General features: G+C 47.1%; 1 protein-coding gene across 2 annotated transcripts in view; it reads right to left on the bottom strand.

Moving 5' to 3' along the window:
- The window catches only part of STAMBPL1 (STAM binding protein like 1), a 46,690-nt gene extending 26,540 nt beyond the window's left edge, over positions 1 to 20,150 (bottom strand). Inside the window, exon 1 of one of the 2 annotated variants that reach the window (XM_042909244.1) lies at positions 19,922 to 20,150. Coding sequence is in view for 1 of the 2 variants with exons in the window: in XM_042909243.1 (XP_042765177.1) it covers positions 5,366 to 5,414 (49 nt within the window). In the remaining variant the exon portion in view is untranslated. Of the gene's footprint in view, positions 1 to 5,365; positions 5,627 to 19,921 lie in introns of those variants that run through there. The other variant, XM_042909243.1, reaches the window with a different exon arrangement.
- Between the last annotated feature and the right edge of the window lie 3,429 nt (positions 20,151 to 23,579).

Here is a 23,579-nt window from a genome sequence, read left to right as displayed (position 1 = left end):
CGGTAAACCCAAATCAATATGGCCCAGGTAAGCAAAGCTTTTCGGTATCCTTGGTAACTTTCGAGAGTGCAGCGGGGTCCCGAGACCAAGAAGTTTGGAGACTGTCGCTCTAGACCAGCCATGAGAACAAACAAGACAAAACCAAAGCTCGCCAGGCTCCTTGAATCTAACCAGAAACGCGGTGGGCCAGAAGAATCTGAAAGAGAGAAACTACATGTCGAGTATCACCTTCCACTTGTGCTGCTGGGGTCCTGCTAAAATAATTAAAAAGCTGAGGGCACGGGGCCACCTGGGTGACTCAGTGGGTTAAGCATCCGGCTCTTGATTTCGACTCAGGTCATGATCCCGAGGTCAGGGGATCGAGCCCCACGGGATCGGGCTCCACGCTGGGCGTGATTCTCTCTCTCTCTCTCTCTCTCTCTCTCTCTCTGTCTCTCTCTCAAGATTCTCTCTCCCTCTGCGCCACTTCCCCATCCTCTCGCTCTCTCAAGTGAAAAATAAAATAAAATAATAAATAAATAAACAAACAAACAAACCGAGGGCACAGTGAGAGGTGCCTGACCTCACAGAACCCGAGACCCAGAAGAACAGATGCCACAGACTGCTTGATATTTGTGAGACCCATTCTCTTTCCCTCACAGAAAAATATAATGTTTAGCTGATATATAGCCACCCGGGTAGAATCTACATTTTTCCAGCCTGTCTTGGCCTTCAGTGTGGCCATGTCCCCAAGCCCTGCCAAGGGGGTGTGACCAGAAGTACTGGGATCACAGTCTGGATCCCGCCCTTGGAGGAAGGGCCGCCTCCTCCTGCCCCTCCTGCCGGCTGGAATGTGGCTGCACAGGGGCAGGTGAGCCAGCACGGCCAGGAGCGAGAGCCAGGGCAAAGCCAGAAGAGAAGGAACCTTGCAGCTTGCTGACCCTCAGACCATGACGACAGAGACGCGTCTCTGTCTTGTGTAACCCTGTTTCTTTGTTTAGGCAGCTGGGCCTGCATCCTGACAGATGCAACGTGTTTCACCTGGAAAGGATGATTCAGCATAGCCCAGGGGAGACTGTGACGAGTGCGGATGTGGAAACACACACCCTCCGTCATCGCCCCCTACTCACTCGGCCTGTCCTGCCTCCTCCCCTCCGCCCTGGCTACAGGGAGTAGCAGAAACATCCCCCCTTCCTCCTCTTGTCCTCACAGCTCACCCAAATCCTGCCCAGCCTGTGAGATCCCACGTACCTAGAAGGTTCTAGAAGGTCCGAACCTTCTGTTAGCTAACAGATAGCACAAGCTACAGCCCCAAAGGCAACATTCGATTCTTATGAATGTTTCATTTGGTTGTTAGGGTAAATTAAGCAATTTTTAAGTTAGTTAACAATATTTACAAGTTGGGAGATTTCATGTACAAATTCAGGTTTCAGCTTCTCTTAAAAACAAAATATCAGAGGATCTGGCATCATTAGGCCCAGTACCTGGGACATTTATTTGTTTGTATCTTCTATCCTGAGTTTAGAACAGCACCTGCTACAAATGCATATTTGCTGAGTGAATGAAGAAACAAAGTTTACAGTATTCGCCCCATCACATTCCCAGACGTACAGCAAAAGTAAATACTCGGCTCAAATAAGGTCTAAAATACGTCCCCCAAATGCACCAGCCTTCAAGAACATGCGGGCAGCTCATTTAATTCTCTTAATACACACCTGTTCATTAATTCAGTCATATATTCATTCAACAAACATCCACTGACCATCTAGGATGCACGGAGGCATTGTTCTAGGCACGCGGGACATGACCAAAACTGGCAAAGATTCCTGCCCTTTGTGGCGTTTACAATCTAGCCGGGAGAGACAGATAAATAATAATCCTCTTACATAAATTGTACGGTAAGTTAAGATAACACATGCTTTTGGAAAAAGAAAAAGAGCAAACCAGGAGCCCTGGGGAGGGGTCGACTGGGCAGCAGAGGGCAGTATGAAGTGGGGTTTTCAAGGGAGGGGGTCTCACTCTGAATCCAAAAATGAAGCAAGGGCTTGAAGGAGGGGAGGGAGAGGAAAGAGAGAGATGGTGCAAAGGCCCTGGGGTAGACGCATCAGCAGGCTTGAGAGAAAGCAAGAAGGCTGCTGGCTGCAGCAGAGAGGAGGCTGAGGAAATGAAGCCAGAGGGGCGAGGAAGGTGAGGAGGCATACAGGTCTCCATATCCACCTCTGCTCTTGCTTGGACTGAAACGGGGGACTTTTCAGGGGGTTCAGCGAAGAAGTGATGCAAACGGCATTATAATTTTATTTTTTTTTAGAAGAGTGGGTTTTTTTTTTTTTTAATTTGTAGTATTTATTTATTTTTTTGAGAGAGAGAGTGAGACAGCATGAGCGAGGAAGGGGCAGAGAGGGAGCGAGACGCAGAATCCGAAGCAGGCTCCAGGCTCCGAGCTGTCAGCACAGAGCCCGACGTGGGGCTCGAACTCACGAACCGTGTGGGATCATGCCCTGAGCCGAAGTCGGACATGAACCGACTGAGCCCCCCAGGCGCCCTGGCATGATAATTTTAAAAAGCCTCTCGGGCGTGCCAGGGAAGAAGCCGGCGGTCGGTGAGGGGGCCACCGCAGGGATCCAGGGCAGAGGTGATGGTGTCTTGGTGACACGGGGAGGTGGTGACAGCGCATGAAGCCAGGAGAATGTGGAGTCCCCGCAGAGGACACTGAAGCCACGAGGACGGGCAGACAACAGAAGCGTCATCGCTGGAAGCAAATGGCACTTGGGGGAAGGCAGCAACCCGTGTGACGACGGCACGGCAGGCTGGCAGGACGCCGGCCACACCGTGCGGTCCAGCTCCTCGCCCTCCGGCCGCCACAGAGGGAAGCAGGGCAAAGATGACCGCGGGCGCTAAAGAGAAGTCAGCGCTGCGGCTGGAGGGCCGGACATCAGCGGAGCGAGGCGCCGAGAAGGCCGCAGGCGGTGGTCACCTTCACGCACCAGCGACACGGAGGCTCCCTTCGCGGGTGGAGGGCCCCGGGGCAGGGGCGGCCTTTGGGACCGGCCTGGCTGCGTCATCCGCTTGCCTGGCGTCCCTCCTGGACACCCCCTCCCGCCCCCCCAGGGTCACCTCCCTCGCCCACAGCCGCGCTCGTCGTGGCCCCACTCCCTCACTTCACGGCGGCCCCCAGCCGACGGCAAACACCCCTCGGGAAAGCCGGCTTCCATCCCAGCCACCCCCAAGGGGACCCCGCCTTCCCGCCACCTGACGACCTGAATCCGCAGCCCAGAGATACACTTGACCTGCGCCACAGCTCTCGAGAGTTCTGTTTGCTTTAGAGCCCCCGTCTGTTTGCCTGCACCCCCTCCGCCCCCTTTCCTGGCGGCCGCCTCCCAACACACACCGTCTTCCTCTTCCAAAGACCTTTTCAAAGAGGAGTCAGGGGAGGGTCCGCTTTCCGGGAAGCCTGGCACACAAGGGCTTGGGGAGCTGGTCAGAACCACGTCTATTCACACGGAACAGCTTAAGGCCAACTCCCGTCCCAGCAGCCCCAGCCGACGAGGACCTCGTGGAACCGACGAACGGCTCCCAACCTCGCCCAGGGAGGAGGGGACGGAAAGAGGGTGGCCTGCGAGAGGCAGGAGCCCTCCCCATAGTGACACTGCACAGCTCCGAGGTGACGAGAGTTGACTCTCCCTGCGTCCCCAGTTTTACAGCCCAGTAGCAGAGTCCTGTGGAATTGGGGGTCCCCATGTGATGTCACCAAGTCCCAACTCTCCCCGACACGGTGCGGAAGCAGCTCTACAATTCTGCCTTTGAATTAAAAGCCAGCAGCAGGGGCGCCTGGGGGGCTCAGCCGGGTAAGCATCTGACTCTTGGTTTCAGCTCAGGTCACGATCTCACCGTTCGTGGGACCGAGCCCCGTGTCAGGCTCCGTGCCGACAGTGCGGAGCCTGCTTGGGATTCTCTCTCCCTCTTTCTCTCTCTGCCCCTCCCCTGCTCGTTCTCTCTCTCTCAAAATAAATAAATAAACGGTGCCTGGGTGGTTCAGGCAGTTAAGCATCTGACTCTTGATTTCAGCTCAGGTCACGATCTCACCGTTCGTGGGACCGAGCCCCGTGTCAGGCTCCGTGCCGACAGTGCGGAGCCTGCTTGGGATTCTCTCTCCCTCTCTCTCTCTGCCCCTCCCCTGCTCGTTCTCTCTCTCTCAAAATAAATAAATAAACAGTGCCTGGGTGGCACTCTCTTCCTCTCTCTCTCAAAATGAGTAAATTTTAAAAATTAAAAATAAATAAATAAACATTAAAAAAGAGAAAACCAGCAGCAAATAATGCCAAGAATGAAGAAGAAAATATTTGACCTAGCACAGTGTGTATTTTGTGACATGTCCCATCCCTTAACTTTCCTTTCTTTTCTTTCTTTTTTTTTTAATACCTTTTTAGGCGGCTAAGCTCAGAACTCTGACCCACTTTCACACACAAAACCATATTTTCCAGAACACAGAGGAGTCGACCAGGCACTGAGCAGTCTCCTTAGAGACCCAGCAGGCACAGGAGCCAGTGAGGCGAGTTCCCAAGCGGGCCATTTTCTCCAGGGCACAGCAGGCGACCAGAGGGCTGTGGTATGAACTGGAAAAGCAGGGGTGTCCTGCCCGCAGGTGAGGGAGGCCGGAGCAGCCCCCAGCCGGCAGCCTTTCTTGTCCCCACTGGGTTAGAGTTCACGTGCCGTGTCTCCCTCTTTCCCTGCCCCTCCCCTGCAGGAAGAACATGGCGCCATTGACTTTGCTGGAGATAAATAAAGGAAACGACCATAACCTAGGCTTTGAGCGGCAGGGTCATAACCTGATTCAGATAAAAGGGGGTAAGCTGTCATTTGCATGCCTCAAATGACAGAGACGGAAGGATGCCTCTCCCGCGTCAGTCACTCTCTTACAGATTGGGACCTGCTTTAGGAACAAAAGGACCGAGGCCCACACTTGCTGTCCTTTTCAAAAGCTATACAAATTCCAGACCTGAAAACCAAAGATTACTATGAGTCTTTCATACTCATCGTAGGTATCTGCACATCAGAAATGCGCTGGTCCAGATAAACATGTCTTTGCAAATAAGAGGGCACTTTATTTGTACTGCAGCACCGATGAGGTGAATATGAGACTTGAGGAGAAAATCAGAAACAGCTTTGGTTGCATTTTCCCCCTCTACTCGTGAGTACCACCTATGAGTACCTACGAGGCATTCATCTCCAGTCCCTGGAGGGAGGGATATTCTGGGTTAGACACACCACAACACTGGGCTTTAGACCAGATCAATCAGCAAGAATGCGGTTGCTGCAGGAAAGGTTATTAAATAAATCACCACTCCCGACGCATGTTTGAAATTACTCCGAGGTAAGTCTGGGCTACCTTGAAAGCTATCGAGTCTCCCGTGGGCCGTAAAGTAATGATTTCTCATAGCGTGACATCGTTTTTATCCCGCCACCAGAATGGAGTGCTTGCAGCCCTTCAGCACCAACAGCTTAGGCTTTGGGGCCAAATACACCTGTAGGAGAATACAGCTTCGACCACTCATGAGTTGGGAGGGTTGTGACATCTTTTTTGTGCATTTTATCTCCCTCTATGAAATGGAAGGGAGGAACACCTTTCCAGAGGAAGCTTAAACATAAAAGGCATACCTCACAGATATGTGAGGTAATACATAAGGTAATAAATATAAGTTCCATTATAGTTCCTGGCGTGCAGGAGAAACATCAGAGAAAAGCAGTCCCTTCTCACACTGAGTTCTCAGAGAAGTCAGGTTAATTGCTTCTGTCCTCCAGTCTTGATGTCTATCACATTTCAGAAATAAACATTTAAAAAAATTCAAAAGTAATAGTAACAGTAGAAATTTGTGAGATTTAACCATTTTTGAAGGAAAGATCGCCACGATATTACCTTCTTCTTTGATTAAAATATAAATATTATTTAACTGTTGATGATTCCACTCTATTTCAACGTACCAACAGCAACGCCTCACTCCATTTCTAATTGGCACCTGTGTAGAAAATCAATTTAAAAAGAACTTCTTTATGAAACATCTCTGACCTCAGTATTTCTGTGCTTTTATTTTTTTTCAATGTTTGTTTACTTTTGAGAGAGAAAGAAAGAGACAGAGAGATCACAAGCAGGGGAGGGATAGAGAGAGAGGGAGAGAGAGAATCCCAAGCAGGCTCCCCACTGCCAGTGCAGAGCCCAACGCGGGGCTCGAACTCGCAAAATTCGAGATCGTGACGTGGACCCCGAAACCAAGAGTCAGACGCTTCACCAACTGGGCCACTCAGGCGCCCCAGTCTTTCTGTCCTTTTAGTCTTAGATCACTGATAAAATAATTTAAACTCACTTGTAACATTAAAGTGTAGACTGGACACAGATCTCAAGGAGTCTCCCTGTGAGTAAACTATGTGCTGATCACAGTGAATGTGCTCCGTGATTTCCAAACAGGCTGTGCAAAGAGCATTTTCTTACTTTTCTTTTTTTTTCCTCCGCTGTCTTCTAGATAAGAGCAAGCCAAGTTCTGGGCAGGTGAGGTATGACTGTAGGACGACACATCACCTTCAATACAGTAAAGGAGCTATCTATCATCATCAGAGTAAGTCGTAGTAACAGAAAGCTTTCCTTCCCTGGTTAACTGTTAGAATGGGCTAACACACAGGATCTCGAGCCTCTCCAGAGCCTTCTCGGCAGCTGAACCGAGAGGAGACGGGCAACCTCCAGGGTCAGACCACTTGGGTTCAAGTTCTGACTCCAACCACTCGCTACAGGATCACGGCTTCTTGGACGGCGAAGTGGGCCTGGGAACAGTAACCAGGAAAAAGCTGTTGAGAAGCGAAGATGAGATGATGCCTGTAGAACACAGAGCATGACTCTTGGTGTCAACAAAGGACCACCATCAGCTCCGTGCGACAGAGGAGGAAACAAGAGCCCAGGACAGGTAAGCACCGTGAGCCAATGGTAGAGCAGGATCTCAGAACCAGGTGCACAGGGTCCCTGAGTTCAGGCTCAAATAGCATCTGACGGTCGGTCAATGGTGAAATCGGGAGAAGGTCAAACCCTTGGGGCATGGATAAGGACGATAGGCTTTACTTCGGAAATGAAATGTCACGCCTTGAAAATCAACTGATCTGGGAATAAAAATGGAGGAGGTTGGTGGTGCGGTAGGAGTTGGGGCATCTGGGGAGACTTCTAACTGCCGATTGGATTTTTTTAATGGTTATTGGGAATATTCAGGTTTCCTCCTTTCTCCTGGAGTCGATGTTAGTAGTCTTTCTAATTTTTTTCCATTTTATCCAAATGCAGATGGTGTTCTCTTCAGAGGTTTTAAGTTACTAATGGTTCTGTGGTTAAGGATCCCTTTTCATTCCTAATGTTAATTATTGGAGGGTTTTCTCCTTTCTCTCTGGGTTAATATTGTCAGAAATGAGGTTTTCATTGATGTTTCCCAAGAATCAGCTTTGGGCTTGGTTTATCCTTGCAACCTTATTTTATTAATTTCTTATCTGGACCACTTTATCCCTTTCACCATGTTTAGAATTAAGCCACCATTTTCAACTTCTTGAGGACGGTTCCTTGTTTTCTGTGATTTATGATTTTTTAATAAATGTATTTAAGCATTGAAAATAAAAAAGAAATGAAATTTCAGTTCAGCATCACAGAGCTCTGATTCACAATCTTCTCTCTGCCAAATACATAAAAGGGCATTCATTCCCTCGCTTATTTTTTAGGCAGAATGATTGGGTGTCTGTGGACCGACCAACTGGAAGACGTAGTCGAGAAATTCAAATACATAATTATTCTACCAATTCAAAATATTTGCTGGTTTTCAGTGTAAGTTCTAAATCGTGGTATTCAAAAGGCATTTCATATGCTCATACATGTGCTAATTTAGGATTCTGTATGTTTTCTTGTTAATGAGATGATCCAATTAATATGCATCATAAAACATTTTGTATTCATTTAGAAAATGAATTGGAGGGTCAGGGGGAAATTCCTATCTGTACCCAATTATTTCGTCATCTTAAATCCATATGAGCATGTTAATTTTGTTTTTCTGCTGTTGAGATACTCAGATTTCCTGGAAATAGTTGCATTCTAAATATAGGCCATCTGTAAGCCACTAAACTTTAATGTACATTTTCACATACTTCCTTTTTTTGCTGCCATAAGCTTGGAATGGAATACTACCCAGGAGTTATCTAATTCAATGAAGTATAATGAGTCAGAATACATTACAAAAATAACATCATTTTCTTGCCCGCCAGTTGCCTGAAGCTCAGAGGTAAGGTCAGTCCTGGGGCATCATTAATCAGTTTTATTTAATTTTCATCAATTTCCTAAGGACAGGACTTGACCAAGACGAATGGAGCCCAGCACTACTACTCAAAAGCCGTGCTGGCTGGAATACTTCTCAGCGCGCCTCTCCCTACGGCCCCTGACCACAGGAATTGTAACTGTTCAACATGTCCCTGCAAAGAGCTGCGCTCACATGTTTTGGTTTGCAATGCGGCGAACGCGAGCAAAACAGGCGAGTCCCTCCCCTCCATAGCTTTCCGTTTCCTCCATCGCAGTCCGTTTAAAAATGCTTCGAGAGCTGCCCCCCTACCCAGTGCTGCCAGAGTCGTCGGCACGGGCCCCGTTTGCTCACCAGTCACTCACTCCCTTCCTATTTTCCTGCCCGGTAGCTGACATCCTCCTACCTTGGCATAAAGTCTCCTCCGAGTGTGGTGCCCGGCCCACCTGCACCGCAGTTATTCGGTAGAGGAGGAGTGTGGTTGTCACAAGAAACAGATTTCTAGATCCCACCGAGTCAGAATTCCTGAGAAAAGGGCCCCACAGATCTCTATTCTCACCAAGCAGCCCAGCAGCCCTCGATGCACATCAAAAACAGACAAAACTGCCCCAAGACAGTTACAAAGACCCTTGTGGAAGTCTGGCCTTCGTCAGCCAGACATTCCCTACTGCAGAACCAGCCCCGGCCTTGGCCTCCGGAAAGTTCCCCTACGTCTTCCCTCACCGTGCCTCTCAACTATTAACCTTCCGTCTTTTCTGTGAACGTGCTTTCCTTCCATAGGACGTATTTTTTTTCGTGACTCGAACTGAAGCTTAACGTGAGTGTTAGCAACACGGTTCAAATGCTCTCCATCCATTTCCACCGGGACCTCCAACTGGGATTTGTCACTACGTTCCAAGGCTAAAGGCATCTTTCCCACAAATACCACTGGCTCCAAGTAAACTCCCTCATTCGTTTGTACAGTATTATTTATAAGCCGATAGTCTGTGCTAAGAATCAGTGATACAATGGTAACCAAAGAGATAACACCCGATCTTATGACACTGACATTCTGCTGGGGCAGGGGTGAGGCGGAGAGGTGTGGTCACCGTGGTAACTGCTACAAAGACAAAATACAGGAAACACAGAGAGTTGTGCATTTTGGGGGGCAAAAACGACCTCAGAAATGACAGCGTGTCTTCCTCAATGCATCAGGAGGCGTTGATTTGCCCCCTTATCGGTGATGCGAACTTTGATCTCTTGGTTAAGTGCCAGGCTTCTCCCCTGTGAAGATACCATTTTTCCCTTTGTAGTTACAAAGTATCTTGTAGTGTGGGAGGGGAGATGGGCTAAATGGGTAAGGGGCATTAAGGAACCTACTCCTGAAATCATTGTTGCACCGTAACTTGGTGCAAACCCTAACTTGGATGTGAATTAAAAAATAAATTTTAAAAAATAAATAAAGTGTCTTGTAGGGAGTTCGGTAGTATACAAACATGTGTCTGCCCACTAATTTCAGCATCCACAGATGATTCTTGCCTGGAACAGCTGTTACTGCGGTGTTTGAAAATGGTGACTTTTCTATTTCCATCCTCCCTTCTACATTTATCAGTTTAGGTGGCGTTTAATTTTTGTGCGAAAAACTTCAAACTTTACTCTGTTAAGGGGTTCCATCTCTTCTTTATGGTATCTGGGTTTTTCATCATCTTTTAGAAAGTCTTCAAACTCACTGATGACAAAATTTTTTTAAATATGTCCACCCATCTTTTCTTCCAGTACTTTCCTGACTGGGTATTTCTGAATAAATACCTTTGATCTGTGTGGAATTCATTTTTTGTAAGGAGTAAGTCCAGGCTATGGTTGCTTTTCACCACTAGGCAAAATGGCCCTGAAACCCTTCGATTATGCATAATTTCTTATTTAACTCGCAACTCTGCCCCATAAGGTGATCTGCCCCAACTGGGCACTCAGGACGTAGTTATTAAATGAAAGTAATTTCTACCAGTTACACTTCCATAGAGCTGAAAGAAGAAAGTCTGGCAGCAATGGATAAATTTCCAGAGGAGAGGAAAAGGCACCCCCTAGGATGATATGCGACTGTGGATGAGGTACCCCCAAGTCTGGGCTGAGTGGTAAGAAGACTGGAGAACAAATAGCTCTTGGGAGAAATTCTGAGGAAAAGCTATAGACCTTAGGAGTTAAGTGGACTTAGTGAAGCACGGGAACAAAAGTACGCAAAGATACTGTACATGTGACATTTCCAGGAACCGGAGACCTTGGTGCTTTCGACTTGAGCAGAGTAAACCTCTCCCCCACCTCAATGAATGGTACCCACATCTCGTCAATTGCACAAAACCTGGTGAAACGTGGAAATGGCCACCCTGAGTCTTCCTGGTTCCTGAACTCCACAGCCAATCTGCCACTGTGCACACACACACGCACACACACACACACACACACACACACACTCTCTCTCTCTCTCTCTCTCATGAAGAAACATCACACCCACCCAAATGGAGGGATTTTCCATAAAACAACCAGCTATCGCTCTTAAGAAAGGGTCACAATGATTAAAGACAGAGCAACTGTTTCAGACTGAAAGAGAATACAGTTCTGCAGGGGCTCCTGGGCCAGAAGGCTGCTAAAGAAACGTGCATTGAGATCTGTGCATTAGACAGAGCAACGTGAGAGTATTACTTTCCAGATGTGACAACTACTGTGATAATGAAACGGGTTCACATTTGGGAAAACGGGCTACAGGACGTACAAAAATTCCATGTATTATATTGCTGCAATTTTTTGGAAGTCTGCCATTACTTTAAACTATTGTTTTTCAGGTCCAATTAGTACCTTAACAATCCCTCTGAAAGGAAACGAACAGAAGGACAAGAGTTTGCGTCCCTTGCGACCCTATAACATCTATTACCTCTTACTGTTTGCAGAACAGTAAGAAAGAGGTAGAGAGTTGAATAAAAACAGGAAAATGGAATGAACGCGTCATAAGAGAAACATGAATACCAAGTAATGTGAATAATGCTTCATTTCACTAATAGTTACGAAACTGCAGATTTGAGCAGGACAACTTCAGTTATTTGATTAATAACATTTTCATGATTGATCAGAATAAATATTGATGAGGATGGGAGGAAAACTTGGCAGTTTTTTATAATATGCATTCCTGTTTATAATATGCAATTCCAATTCTAAGATTTCCCCTTAGACCAAGTAACATCACACACACACACACACGCGCACACACACGCACGCACACCCCTTCCTCCCTCTCTCTCTCATTGCAGCATGGTTTAAAAATATGAAAATTTAGGAAGTAAAAATAGCCATCAAAAGGCTGTTACTTAAAATAAAGAATCTGTAGAATGGAGGATGCCATTAGAAAGGACTTACATCTATATGCACGGAACCAGGAAGATGTCCCAGTTATAGCATTAAGTGGGGGGGAGGGGGGGGCAGCAAGTTGTAGAGTAACAGAAAGTAGGACTCCATCCTTGCAATACTCATCAGTGGGTAGTTGATATATACGGGCATTTGCAAGAAAAAAAGTCTGACCAACATACGCTGAATGTTTCTCAGGCTGTTCTCTCAACGATGGGATCCTGAAGGACTTTTCACATTCGATTCATTCATGTCTGTACAGTTTGTCACAAGTAGGTATCACTTCATAATCAGACAACTTATACTTCTGTTAAGTCGATAAATTTAGTAGGTAAATTAAATTAAATTAAATTTAGTAGGTAAATTAAATTAAATTAAATTTAGTAGGTAGCTCCAGATGCTAATCCTGGCCCTGCCGGTTCCCAGATGCGTGGATTTTGGTAAATTACTCTCCGAGCCAAGTTTCTCCAGAATGAAGTCAGAGTTTACTTGTGCCTTTCTTCCTCCACGGTATTGTTAAGGCAGTGGTGGTTATTCAGAGGCTTTCTAAATGCAGAGAAGCTGGTCCGGCCTGATGGCCGAGCTGGGTGGCCTTACTGTCACACAGGAAAACGAAATATGTAGTTGCTGGAAAGAAGATTTCTTTGAAAACCCATACTTCAGGGGCGCCTGGAGTGGCTCAGTCGGCTGAGCCTCCAACTCTTGACTTTGGCTCAGGTCATGATCTCACGGTTCACGAGTTCGAGCCTGCGTCAGGCTCTGTGCTGACAGTGCGGAGACAGCTTGCAATTCTCTCCCTCTCTCTCAGTCTCTCTCTCTCTCTCTCTCTCCGACCCTCCCCTACTCATGCTCTGTTTCTCTCAAAATAAGTAAACATTAAAAGACTTTTTCTAAAAACATATATTTTAACTTCTTGGATGTTTCATGAATCAGGAAAACAAAACTTCACACCAAGGATTCCAAATAATTTCCATCTTTTCCTTTTTGTTTTGTTTGCTTGCAATTCAATATAGATTCAGTGAGCAGTTTCTCTGCCCCATTTTTACAAGAAACGGCTTATTTCAGGCCTCTCTTTTCTAACTTCGTTCCACCCATCGTGTCTATCTGCTTCTCCTGTTAAAGACGACTGGACTGAGGAACAGCTCATCAACCGGCCTTTCACAGACAGACTCAAAAAAAAATTTGAAGGCTGAAGCATGAACCCACAGCCATGAAGACCTGTCTCCATGCCTTCTTGGTGGCTGAAATGCACCTTTCTGGCGTTAAAATCTACAGTTCTAGCAACAGGACGAATAAAATCACATGGTCCTTAGAGGAGCTGCATTTAACCATAACTGCTATTACTCATTACAGTTTTCTTTCTGCCTTTGACTAACAGGTGCACAGCCAGTCAGTGCCTCAGCCATTCACATCTGAAGTGCTACACTCCCATAAGGCCCCCACACTACAGTGACTTTCTGAGCACGGGTAAAGGCAAAAGAGGCAGGCAGTGTTCACCCCGAGCCAGGAAGGGTTCATGATGAGTCATCGCTGGCCTCCTGTTTCCAAATTACCCAGAAAGTCATCAAGTCCATCAAAATGAGTCATTCCTGGCAGGTCCCTGTAGAGTTTTCCCTTGCATGAGCTCGAGTGGGATCTTTGGTTCAGCTTCTGTGATACCATTGCAACAAAAGCATACCAGAGGTTTACACAGTAAAACACCAAATCCACCGAAACTCAAACTCTTTCATCCTTAACGAGGTTTTCTTTTTTAATTCAGAAGACGTGTTTCTCGCGTGCCCTGACTCTCTCTTGGGAACAGGGCCACGAGGCATCTCGTTCAGCCTCCTGCCTTGCTTGGCATCCTGGGGGCCGTGGGCTGCGTAGAGGAACCGATGGGCTGCGTAGGCCCATCCAACCTAGAGATGCTAGACGCAGGAGGGCGGGAGGCGTGGCCAGAAACAGAGTACCAGTGAGCAGGTTCCTCCTTCCAACCCCAGGCAGGCTCCCGGGGGGTGGATCCAGGGTATGAAGCCTCCAGGGCCCATCACGACCACAGGTGGTGGCCTGTGGCAAATACCATCTTGCTCTTTCAAAATCGGGTTTAAATTCTCAAAATCTGAAAATAGTTGCTTCATGGGCCCCTGGGTGGCTCAGTCAGTTAAGTGTCCCATTTCGGCACAGGTCGTGATCTCGCAGTCCGTGGGTTCGAGCCCTGTGTCGGGCTCTGTGCTGACAGCTCTGAGCCTGGAGCCTGCTTCGAATTCTGTGTCTTCCTCTCTCTGCCCCTCGCCCACTCACGCTCTCTCTCTCTCTCTCTCTCAACGATAAGCAAACATTAAAGAAATTTAAAAACAGTCACTTTAAAAGGAATTGAACTTGAGTTAAATAATAATGTGCAATTTATACAAAAAATTAAGTCAAAGTACACAGACGATATCTTTTAAGATGAGATTTAAAACTTTTCCTCAACAAAATAGTACCTGTTAACTTTATACAAGACTAAGGAAAGTTTTTGCCTCCCTAGGAAAAAAAATACCAGTTATAGATTTCTGAAAGTTATTTATCAGAACAAAGAATTACAAGGACTAATGTAATGGTAAAATATTGAAATCGGTGATGACATATTCCATTCTAAAGTAGCTCTGGGGAAATTAAGGATTTTTTATTCTTTGTTGCTATGGCAGTCTTCCCACCTATAATTAAAATCTGGCCTCTTCTAATTAAACATAATAACTTCAACAAGTGAAAAAAAACACCTAAAATTATTTGGATGTTATTCTATAAAATATTCTGAATAAAAATGGTTATGAAAAGTCATTATAAACTCACTGTGGCTCACAAATGGGAGACAAGACTCTGGGAGTGTAGAGAGAGGTGAAGGGCATAGACGTGGTCCAGAATGCTGGTATCTGCCCAACTATATAATGTACACATACTCATTTGTAATGTCTCTCCTTTTTTTTAAGTTTATTTATTTATTTTGAGAGAGTGAGAGAGTTCAAGTGGGGGGAAGGCAGAGAGAGACAGAGTGAGAGAGAATCCCAAGCAGGTTCGCCAGCATGGAGACTGATGCGGGACTCGATTCCACAAACCACGAGACCATGACCTGAGCTGAAACCAAGAGTCGGACGCTCAACCAACCGAACCACCCAAGCGCCCCTGTAACATCTCTCCTTGTACCCAGTGATTCCTTGTATACAATGTGTCTCCTTAATATAATGTATTACATAGTATATATTATATAACATATACAGATGTATATAATACATGCTATATGATGTATATACTATATACATTGCATAAAGCTTATATACCTTATATTATACAAACACACAGTATCACATTATGCATTATGTAAATAATGGATCATGTACACATTATAGTATATATTAAGGAGACCTATCCTCTCTACCTCCAGCAAAGAATCACTGAATATAAGGAGATGTAACAAATGAATATACACTGCATATGTTAACTGTTAGAAACAAAAATAACCAGTATTTCAAGCACAGGTGAAAACACACATTGGAACCATGCTTAATAAAGAACTTAAGGGGCACCTGGATGGCTCGGTCTGTCTGTTGAGCGTCCAACTTCGGCTCAGGCCATGGTTTCGCAGTTCTTGAGTTCAAGCCCCACGTCGGGCTCTGTGCTGACAGCTCGGAGCTCAGAGCCTGGAGCCTGCTTCAGATTCTGTGTCCTCCCTCTCTCTCTAAACCTCTCCTGCTCTGTCTCTCTCTGTCTCTCAAACTAAATAAACATTTAAAAAATTAAAAAAATATATATTTTAAATAAAGAACTTAATGAAACACAGGATTTACAAAATACCAAAATATCAAGGAAAACCAGCAAAAATTTTGTGCAACAATCTGGGTATGTATTCTCTTTTGGAGATGGCAAATTCCACAGTGGAAATGACTGGAGCCCTCAGTCTCCATCGACAAGCCCCCACTTTCCACGCTCCCTGCAGTGTTCCCAGCACCTGGTATGGGTTACAGGCGACAGACGCGCGCGCACACACACACACACACACACACACACACACACGTTCGGAAAGCAGGCACTGGAGTCTCTGCCTGGGTTTCACTCCCAAGTCTATCACTTAGCAGCCTATGACCCTGAGCAATTCCCTCGCCTCTTTGTACCCCCGTTTTTTAATCTGCAAAATGATACCTATTCCATAAGGTTGTTTTATGAATTAATAATAACAACAGCAACACATAAAGCACTTAACTTGGTGCCAGAAACTTCTAAACACTTTCATTTACATCTACTCAACCCTGCCCCAAAGCCTATGAGACAGAAATTAATATCCCAATTGAAAAATGAAGAAATAGAGGCTCAGAGAAGTTAGTGACTTGACCAAGGACACACAGCTGGTAAATGGCAAAAAGAATCCATGCTTCTAACTACTCCATTGTCCCTGCGAAAACACACGTAAGGTTTTGCCCAGTGTCTGGCATATTGCACATGTTAAATATTTATTAATAACTATTAATAAATATTTGCCAGATGTTTGCAAGATTCCGAGGTTACACCAGGGCTCAAGGATGCTGTGACCGACCAGATATGGAACAAATGGGTGGTCACACTCGTGCCCAGGTTCACCGTCCGTCTTGCACATGAGGTCTGACTGCCTGGCATTTTCCCTTCTCCACTCAGTGTCACCGGGAGGCTATGCCATCAGGCCGTCATTACTGACACTTGATTCCACCCCCTCCCCCTTCTACAAATCCACTCAAGTGCCAAACACTCTTCTGAAAGAATGCCTTCATCACTTACTGCTTTCAAGGAACCTACCTTGAATTGGCTACCTCATCCAATCAAAATTGCACACCCTGGCTTTCAAGGGCCTTACTAAGACATGGCAGGAACATGCTTTCAACTCTTGTTCAAGTGCTCAAGTGCCTACTTCCCAAACAACTACTTAATGAGAATGGCCATGTTTCGGTACGCAGAGAATAGCAGTGTTTATGTCACTGCAGAACAGTGATGAGCTATTTTTTAATTTTACATATTTATTTTCAACACCACCCAACAGAAAAAAAAATTTCAGCGATTAAGGATCTCATCTGATTTTTGTTCAGAATGAAACAAGCTTGACTGAAACACATAAAAGGAAGGCTAGGCAAGAGAAAAGTTCCATTATTAATATGCACTATAATGTTAATATCCGGGCAAATTTCAGACAGCTTTCTAATCTTTCATCCTGAAATTAGATCATGAGCCACAGGGTAAACCTCTAGTGATTGGGGATGGAAAGTCAGAATAATTAAAAAAAGAAGAAGAAGAAGAAGAAGAAGAAGAAGAAGAAGAAGAAGAAGAAGGTAAAACACTCTAAATCATACAATGCACCCATTTCCAAGAGTACCTTGAAAGGCTAACCAGAGCAAATCAAAACATATGAATTATTGGTACTTAGATCAAGGGGCTGCTTTTAATAAATACAAGTTACTAAGTGGGGCACCTGGGTGGCTCAGTCGGTTAAGTGTCCGACTTCAGCTCAGGTCATGATCCCACAGTTCGTGGGTTCGAGCCCCGCGTCGGGCTCTGTGCCGACCGCTCAGAGCCTGGAGCCTGCTTCAGAGTCTGTGTCTCCCTTTCTCTCTGCCCCTCGCCTGCTCACACTCTGTCTCTCTCTCTCTCTCAAAAATAAATAAACATAAAAAAAAATTAAAAAAAAATACAAGTTACTAAGTAACCAGCAGTCTGAATTAATGTGTCTAAGGCAACCACATCAATGGGCAAACATAACATGGGTTTAATTTAAAATGTAAAAAAATCAAACAACATGTGCTTTGAAGAGTTAGCAACTTGCCAAATGTCTAACCGGCTTTTCCACTTAGCATGAGGAGATACAGGACTGTACTAGAAGTTCATCTGATTTGCTTAGAGGTGCAAATAATTTCTGACAAAAGCCACATCTAGATGTGGCTACATCCAGATCATTCCTGAGTCGAGCATTCTGATGTCAACTCAGGACTTCTGAATGTACACTCACATGTCCGACCGGACAATTGACATGTTTGGACAGCTGGAATGAGCAGGTCAACGGGTACAAACACAGTGCTGTGTGTTTATGTTTTGTTTGGAGGGTTTCTTACAGTCCCTTTGAGGAAGTCAGTCTTCTTACATGAATGTATCAACTGGGCTTCAGTTGGATGGAATGATTAGTAATCCATGCCAAGGGATGGCTAAAAAGAATCCATACTAGAAGAGGTGATGATGCAGTTAAATTGGGAAGATACACATTTTAGAATTGGTACTCATGTAACAAATCTTTATGGAGCAGCTGTAATCCATTAGCCTTAGGGACCAAAAGCTGATTCAAATATTCTCCAGGATGACCGTGAGTCATTTCTCCTGGTCTCAACCGAAGTTATTTACACACCTCTCACAGGGTTGACAAAAAATGCTAGTGTTGGGCAGAATCACGAACCCAGTGGATTAAAATGGATCTAATTTATAAATGCATCCTTCCAGGTAGGCAGCTGGGATTTGGGGGCACCTCTCACATTCCTCCTACTCCCTCATAGTTTGTGCAAGAATCACCAGGCTTTGCTTCCCTGTAAAAATCAACCTCACTTCCCGGATTGCAGCTGTAAATTGGCTTGGGAAGAGTCCTTAACGGAGGAACACGACGACCAAGCTGTGTCGGTTACATCCTCTGTGCTGAGAGTAAAAAGAGGCAGCTAGCATGAACAACTCTCTAATTATTTTTATCAGTCTTCTCAGGAACCAACCCCAGAGACCTTTTTCTCTCCAGGAGAAGCCTCTCTGCGGAACATACCCTGGGGCCATGGTTCTGTGCTCTCTCCCTCCAAGCCTCCTGTGAAACAGGCACAAAAGCAGGCAAGAAACTAGCCCCAAAGTTGTCAATATGAATAACGGACTAGAATCATCTGCCTGGTAACTTAAATGGTGCATTTTTAGCAAGGAGTATAAGAAAACGCAGCTCTTAAAATTCCCAAGAACCAGCTGATACATAAATCACAGCTCAAGTATATCCCAAGAGGCCAACAATTTGCCATATATGTACTTGGACAGACGCAAGCAGCCAAGTCGTCTTCTAGGTTTGCAACAACATTTTGTGTCTTTGAATGAAGACGCTGTAATGGAGCAAATGGTAAGAGGAACCTCTTTCTCAAAGACACTGACTTGTATGAAAAATATAGATTTTTCTAGTGCACCTACACAATGCCTACTACAGTGCAATCCGAGAGCACACTTTTGAAGTTTAATTGAACATCCACCCCGCAAATGTAAGACTGCCAACCAAAACAAGGTCTGGAAAGAAACAGAACACAGTGGTTTAATCTCTGTTGTAAAACCACCATAGAAAAAGGAAGCACCCCCGCCCCCTTGGAACAGGAACTCAAACATCCAGGTGTAATTTAACTGTTAGAACAAATCTGCCATATTGACCTTGACGGGCCTTGACTCATGAGATCCTAAAACGGCACCCTAGTGATATCCAGGATCATTCCCGACACGCCTTAAAACCTAGGACTTCGTTTAGCAGGATGTTTGCAAAGCAGGGTGCTCACTGGAGCTTACGTTGAAAGATGTCTGTTTTACTCACATCAGACACTGATTTCCAGAAAGCCGTCCCCAACCCACCCCCAGTGCCAACCAGATAGAAGACTTTTTTCGATCCTCTCGATGAGGTTCTGTTTCCTAAGTTACTCATTACTTATACAACTTAAATACACCCCCCCCCACCCCCCAGTGATTGTGGCACCTTAGGCTCTTAGATCGGGACTGTGGGTTGTTTCAGAGAGTTTTGGAACATGACGTTTCAGCTGACTATCCACTTCTTTGTGCTTTCGGTTAAGGCTTGAATTATTCAGGGGAGGGGAAAATGGCATAAAAGTCAACCTCATCTAGGAAGGCGCCCCACTCGCCCTGCAGGGGCGGGTCACGGTCTGCTTTTCCAGCCCCCACGCCGCGCACCCCAGAAGCAGCGCGGTGGTCCTCCGGCACGCCGGCACCCTCCCCAAGGCTGCACCCCGAGTCGGAACGAGAAGCACACGCGCACAGGTCACCGCCAGAGTCCCGCCCCGCCACCGGCAGCCACCGCTTCCTGCCTCCCCGGTCAAGGTGAAAGCAACCCCCAGGGAGCCGCGCACAGGACCGGCAGGAAGGAAGTGAGCCGCGGCAGAGCGCGCCTGCTCCCCGCCGAGCGAGCCCCGCAGAGGGGCCCGCGGGCACCTGCCCCCCGCCTGCGCCCCCGCCCGTGCCGGGGCGCGCTCACACTCACACGCGCGCGCGCGGCCACTCACCCGCAGCCCCCCGAGGTCCGGAGCCCGCGTGGGACGGCGGCTGCGGCGGCTGTCCCCGCGCCTGCCGTGTGGCCTTGGCATCCGTCTGGCCGCTGCAGCCCGGGCCGCGGTGGCTTTTGCTAGAAGGCCCTGCGGCCGGGTGACGCGGCCCCCAGCGTGGAGCGCCCGCTCGCCGGCCTCGGCCGCGCCGGCCCCGCTCCTCGTGCGCGCAGCGCGCGGCTCTGCTCCTTGCACTCGCGCCGGCCCGCGCCTCGCTCCCCCTCTCCCCTCCTCCCCTCCCCCTCCTCCTCCCGCTTCTCCCCCTTCTCCCCCTCCTCCTCCTCCTGTGCCCCTCGGCGGTCGCGCTCCGCAGAACCCGCGCCGACCAGGCCCCTGGGGAAGCCACGCGCAGGCCGGCCGTCCCCGCCGCCGCCACCGCAGGAAAGAAACTGTCACTGCGATGGTCCCGGCCTCCCCGGCCGCGGCCCCTGGGTGCCGCCTCCGCCGCTGCCTCCGCCCCTCCCCCGCGCGCACGCTGCAGAGAAAGCTCGCAGGTGGCCTCGGGTCCCCACGGCGGGCCTAGCGCGACTGGGAAACCGCCGGCTGCCACTCTGCCATCTGAGACCCCGCGCGTCCCCTTCCCAGCCCGGAACCGCCGGGACTCGCGTTAGCTGCGCCGTCGGTCTCCCCACCCCCACCCCAGGTGGCCCCGGGGGGTGCCTTTGAAGGCTGCGGGGTACAGACGGCCTGAGGCGGCTGGACGCGACCGCCAAACTCGAAAATCGCGCCGGAGTCAGAGAGGGACGGGGTGTGGGTGAGAACCCCACTTATGCCTCGTGTGCGGAATTCTGCCTTGGGGTTTATGCGCAACACCCCGACTCCCCCCGCTCCCTGCTTCTGGCTTTGTGCACCCCGAAGATACCTCCTGGGCATTGTTTAGTATCTTGGGCAGTGTTTTCAGTGTGGTCCTGGCACTCCGCCAGATACTCTAACTATGGCATCTCATTTTGTCGTCGCCCCGGCCTATGGAAAGGCCTTCTAACTTTTCCCATGCCTGGGACACAGGTAATTTGTCCCCGGTTACCCACTTAGGAAGTAGCAGAAGTGAAGGTGTGAATTCTCATCCGAGACACTAAAAAGGTATTTCTGCAGGCTGGGCAGATTCTGTTCATTTACAAACGTTTTGCAAACGCGGCTACTGCTGGAAGAAACACAGACACTGTTCCACTTCTCTGGAATTTGGGTAGGAGGTGATTTCCGAGACAGAGATGTGACTGCGGAGACAAGGCAGTGGAATATGAAATGTAAAGATTTGACTTTGGAGGCAGCCTTGATTTTTATTTTTTTAAAAACAATTTTTTTTTTTTAACGTTTATTTATTTTTGAGACAGAGAGAGACAGAGCATGAACGGGGGAGGGGCAGAGAGAGAGGGAGACACAGAATCGGAAGCAGGCTCCAGGCTCTGAGCTGTCAGCACAGAGCCCGTCGCAGGGCTCGAACTCACGGACCGCGAGATCATGACCTGAGCTGAAGCCGGAGGCTTAACCTACTGAGCCACCCAAGCGCCGTCAGCCTTGATTTTTAAAAAGTGATGGCTGTCATTGTTTTTCTACTTTTGAATTTGGTTCCAAATTTTAAAATCAGGAAATTTCACAAAAAACCCTCAGACCTTGGGCGTATTATGAAAAGTTGAAGAACTGGCAATCTTTGGTTCATGGTAGGTTCTAGCAACCATCAGCTGGGGCCAAGAGGTTCCCTTCACACAGGGGGATAGTGCCCTCCAGTCCTCCAGGGTCCCGACCACTCTTGTGTGCCCTACCCTGCTGACATTTGAAGATCTGATATTTGAGTTTGCAGTTCTGGACTAGATAATCTCATGGCCTACTAGGCAATCTAAAAATTCAGTCATGATTAAGAAGATGAACCAGATTCCTAAGAAAAAATATGAAACAAAGAATTTTATGTAAATATTTATAGTGGCCGTTGATCAAGGTCTTGCTACCTACAACCCAAACTCTCACCAAAACCAAAATGGCCCAGGGGCACCTCCGTGGCTCGGTGGGTTGAGTGGCCAACTCTTGGTTTCCGCTCAGGTTATGATTTTAACGGTTCGTGTGTTCGAGCCCCTTGTCATCCAATCCCTGCTTGGGATTCTCTCTCCCTCTCTCTCTGCCCCTCCCCCCCCTCAAAATAAATAAATAAATAAATAAATAAATAAATAAATAAATAAATAAACTTGTGGGGGCGGGGAGCCAAAATGGCCTAATACTCACTGTCTCCATCATGTGACCTAAGTTCAGCCCATGAGAAGTTCCTATCTAGGTCTTTGAATCTGGAGTTGGTGACTCAAAAAGGAGACATTTTAGAAATAATGGCGTTATTTGTGCCCGCAGATAGCAGTGCCAGAGGTGAGAGGTGGGCATGTCCAATGGCAATACCAATGGTGTCCTAAATGGCCTGTCCTAAGTGGTCTGACATGTTTTGACTCCAACAACCAAGCTACCCTGTCTGTTTGATGGAACCAAGTCTCCAGTCTTCCTCTCTATGGCATGCTGCCTGCTGGCCTTCCAAGGCATTTCTCTTCTGATTAAGTAATCAGAATCGGTTTTGGTGTTTGTCACCAAAACCTTGATCCAATGGCTTTTTGGATGATCCAAGCTCTGCCTCCCTTTCACTCACCGAATTAATGAAAACTAGGCACAAGTGTGTTCATTCAACTTTTATGTTACAATTTTGAAGTGTTCTAGGGGCGCCTGGGTGGCTCAGTCGGTTAAGCATCGACTTCGGCTCAGGCTCAGGTCATGATCTCACGGTTTGTGGGTTCGAGCCCCGCATCAGGCTCTGTGCTGTCAGCTCAGGGCCTGGAGCCTGCTTCGGGTTCTGTGTCTCCCTCTCTTTGCCCCACCCCCGCTCGCACTCTGTCTCTCTCTCTCTCTCAAAAATAAATGAAACATTAAAAAAAAATTTTAGGGGTACCTGGGTGACTCAGTCAGTTGAGCATCTGACTTCGGCTCAGGTCATGATCTCATGGTTTGTGGGTTTGAGCCCTGCGTCGGGCTCTGTGCCGACAGCTCAGGGCCTGGAGCCTGCTTCGGATTCCGTGTGTCCTTGTCTCTCTGCTCCTTCCCTGCTCACACTCTGTCTCTCTCTCAAAAATAAATAAAGATTAAAAAAATTTTTTTTTTAAATTTAGAAATTTAAAGTGTTCTATAATTTTACTTGCACTTTTAAAGATTTTATTTTGCTATTAATCTAACATGCAATGTTTTTTTTAAGATAGCATTTTCGTTTGTTTATTTTTTTGCTGTTACTGATCATGTTAGCAAAGATCTTGTGTTAATGAACGTTGTCCTCAATACTGGTGAGGGTACAATGAAGTGAGCCCTCTCATCGGGTGGCATAATCTTGACACACTGTCAGGGAAAGTAATTTGCCAGCATGTTAACACAAGCTGTGAAGTGTAACTTTTCCATGGGTAATTCCATGTCCAGGAAGGAAATGATCCTAAGGAGATCTGAAATGAGAAATAAGGTTTCTCCACTGAGATATTTACCACCAATTTTAGTCATTAAAGTTAGGCTTATGATGAGTCTTCTTTTCTCTTTCATTTTACTTTATTTTAGAGAGGTTGGGGGGGAGAGGAGCAGAGAGAGAAAGAGAGAGAGAATCGTAAGCAGG

The sequence above is a fragment of the Panthera leo genome, chromosome D2 (genome assembly GCF_018350215.1).
Source record: "Panthera leo isolate Ple1 chromosome D2, P.leo_Ple1_pat1.1, whole genome shotgun sequence".
NCBI lineage: Eukaryota > Metazoa > Chordata > Mammalia > Carnivora > Felidae > Panthera > Panthera leo.
Note: the sequence above shows the minus strand (reverse complement) of the source record. Positions and strands in the feature narration are given on the sequence as shown.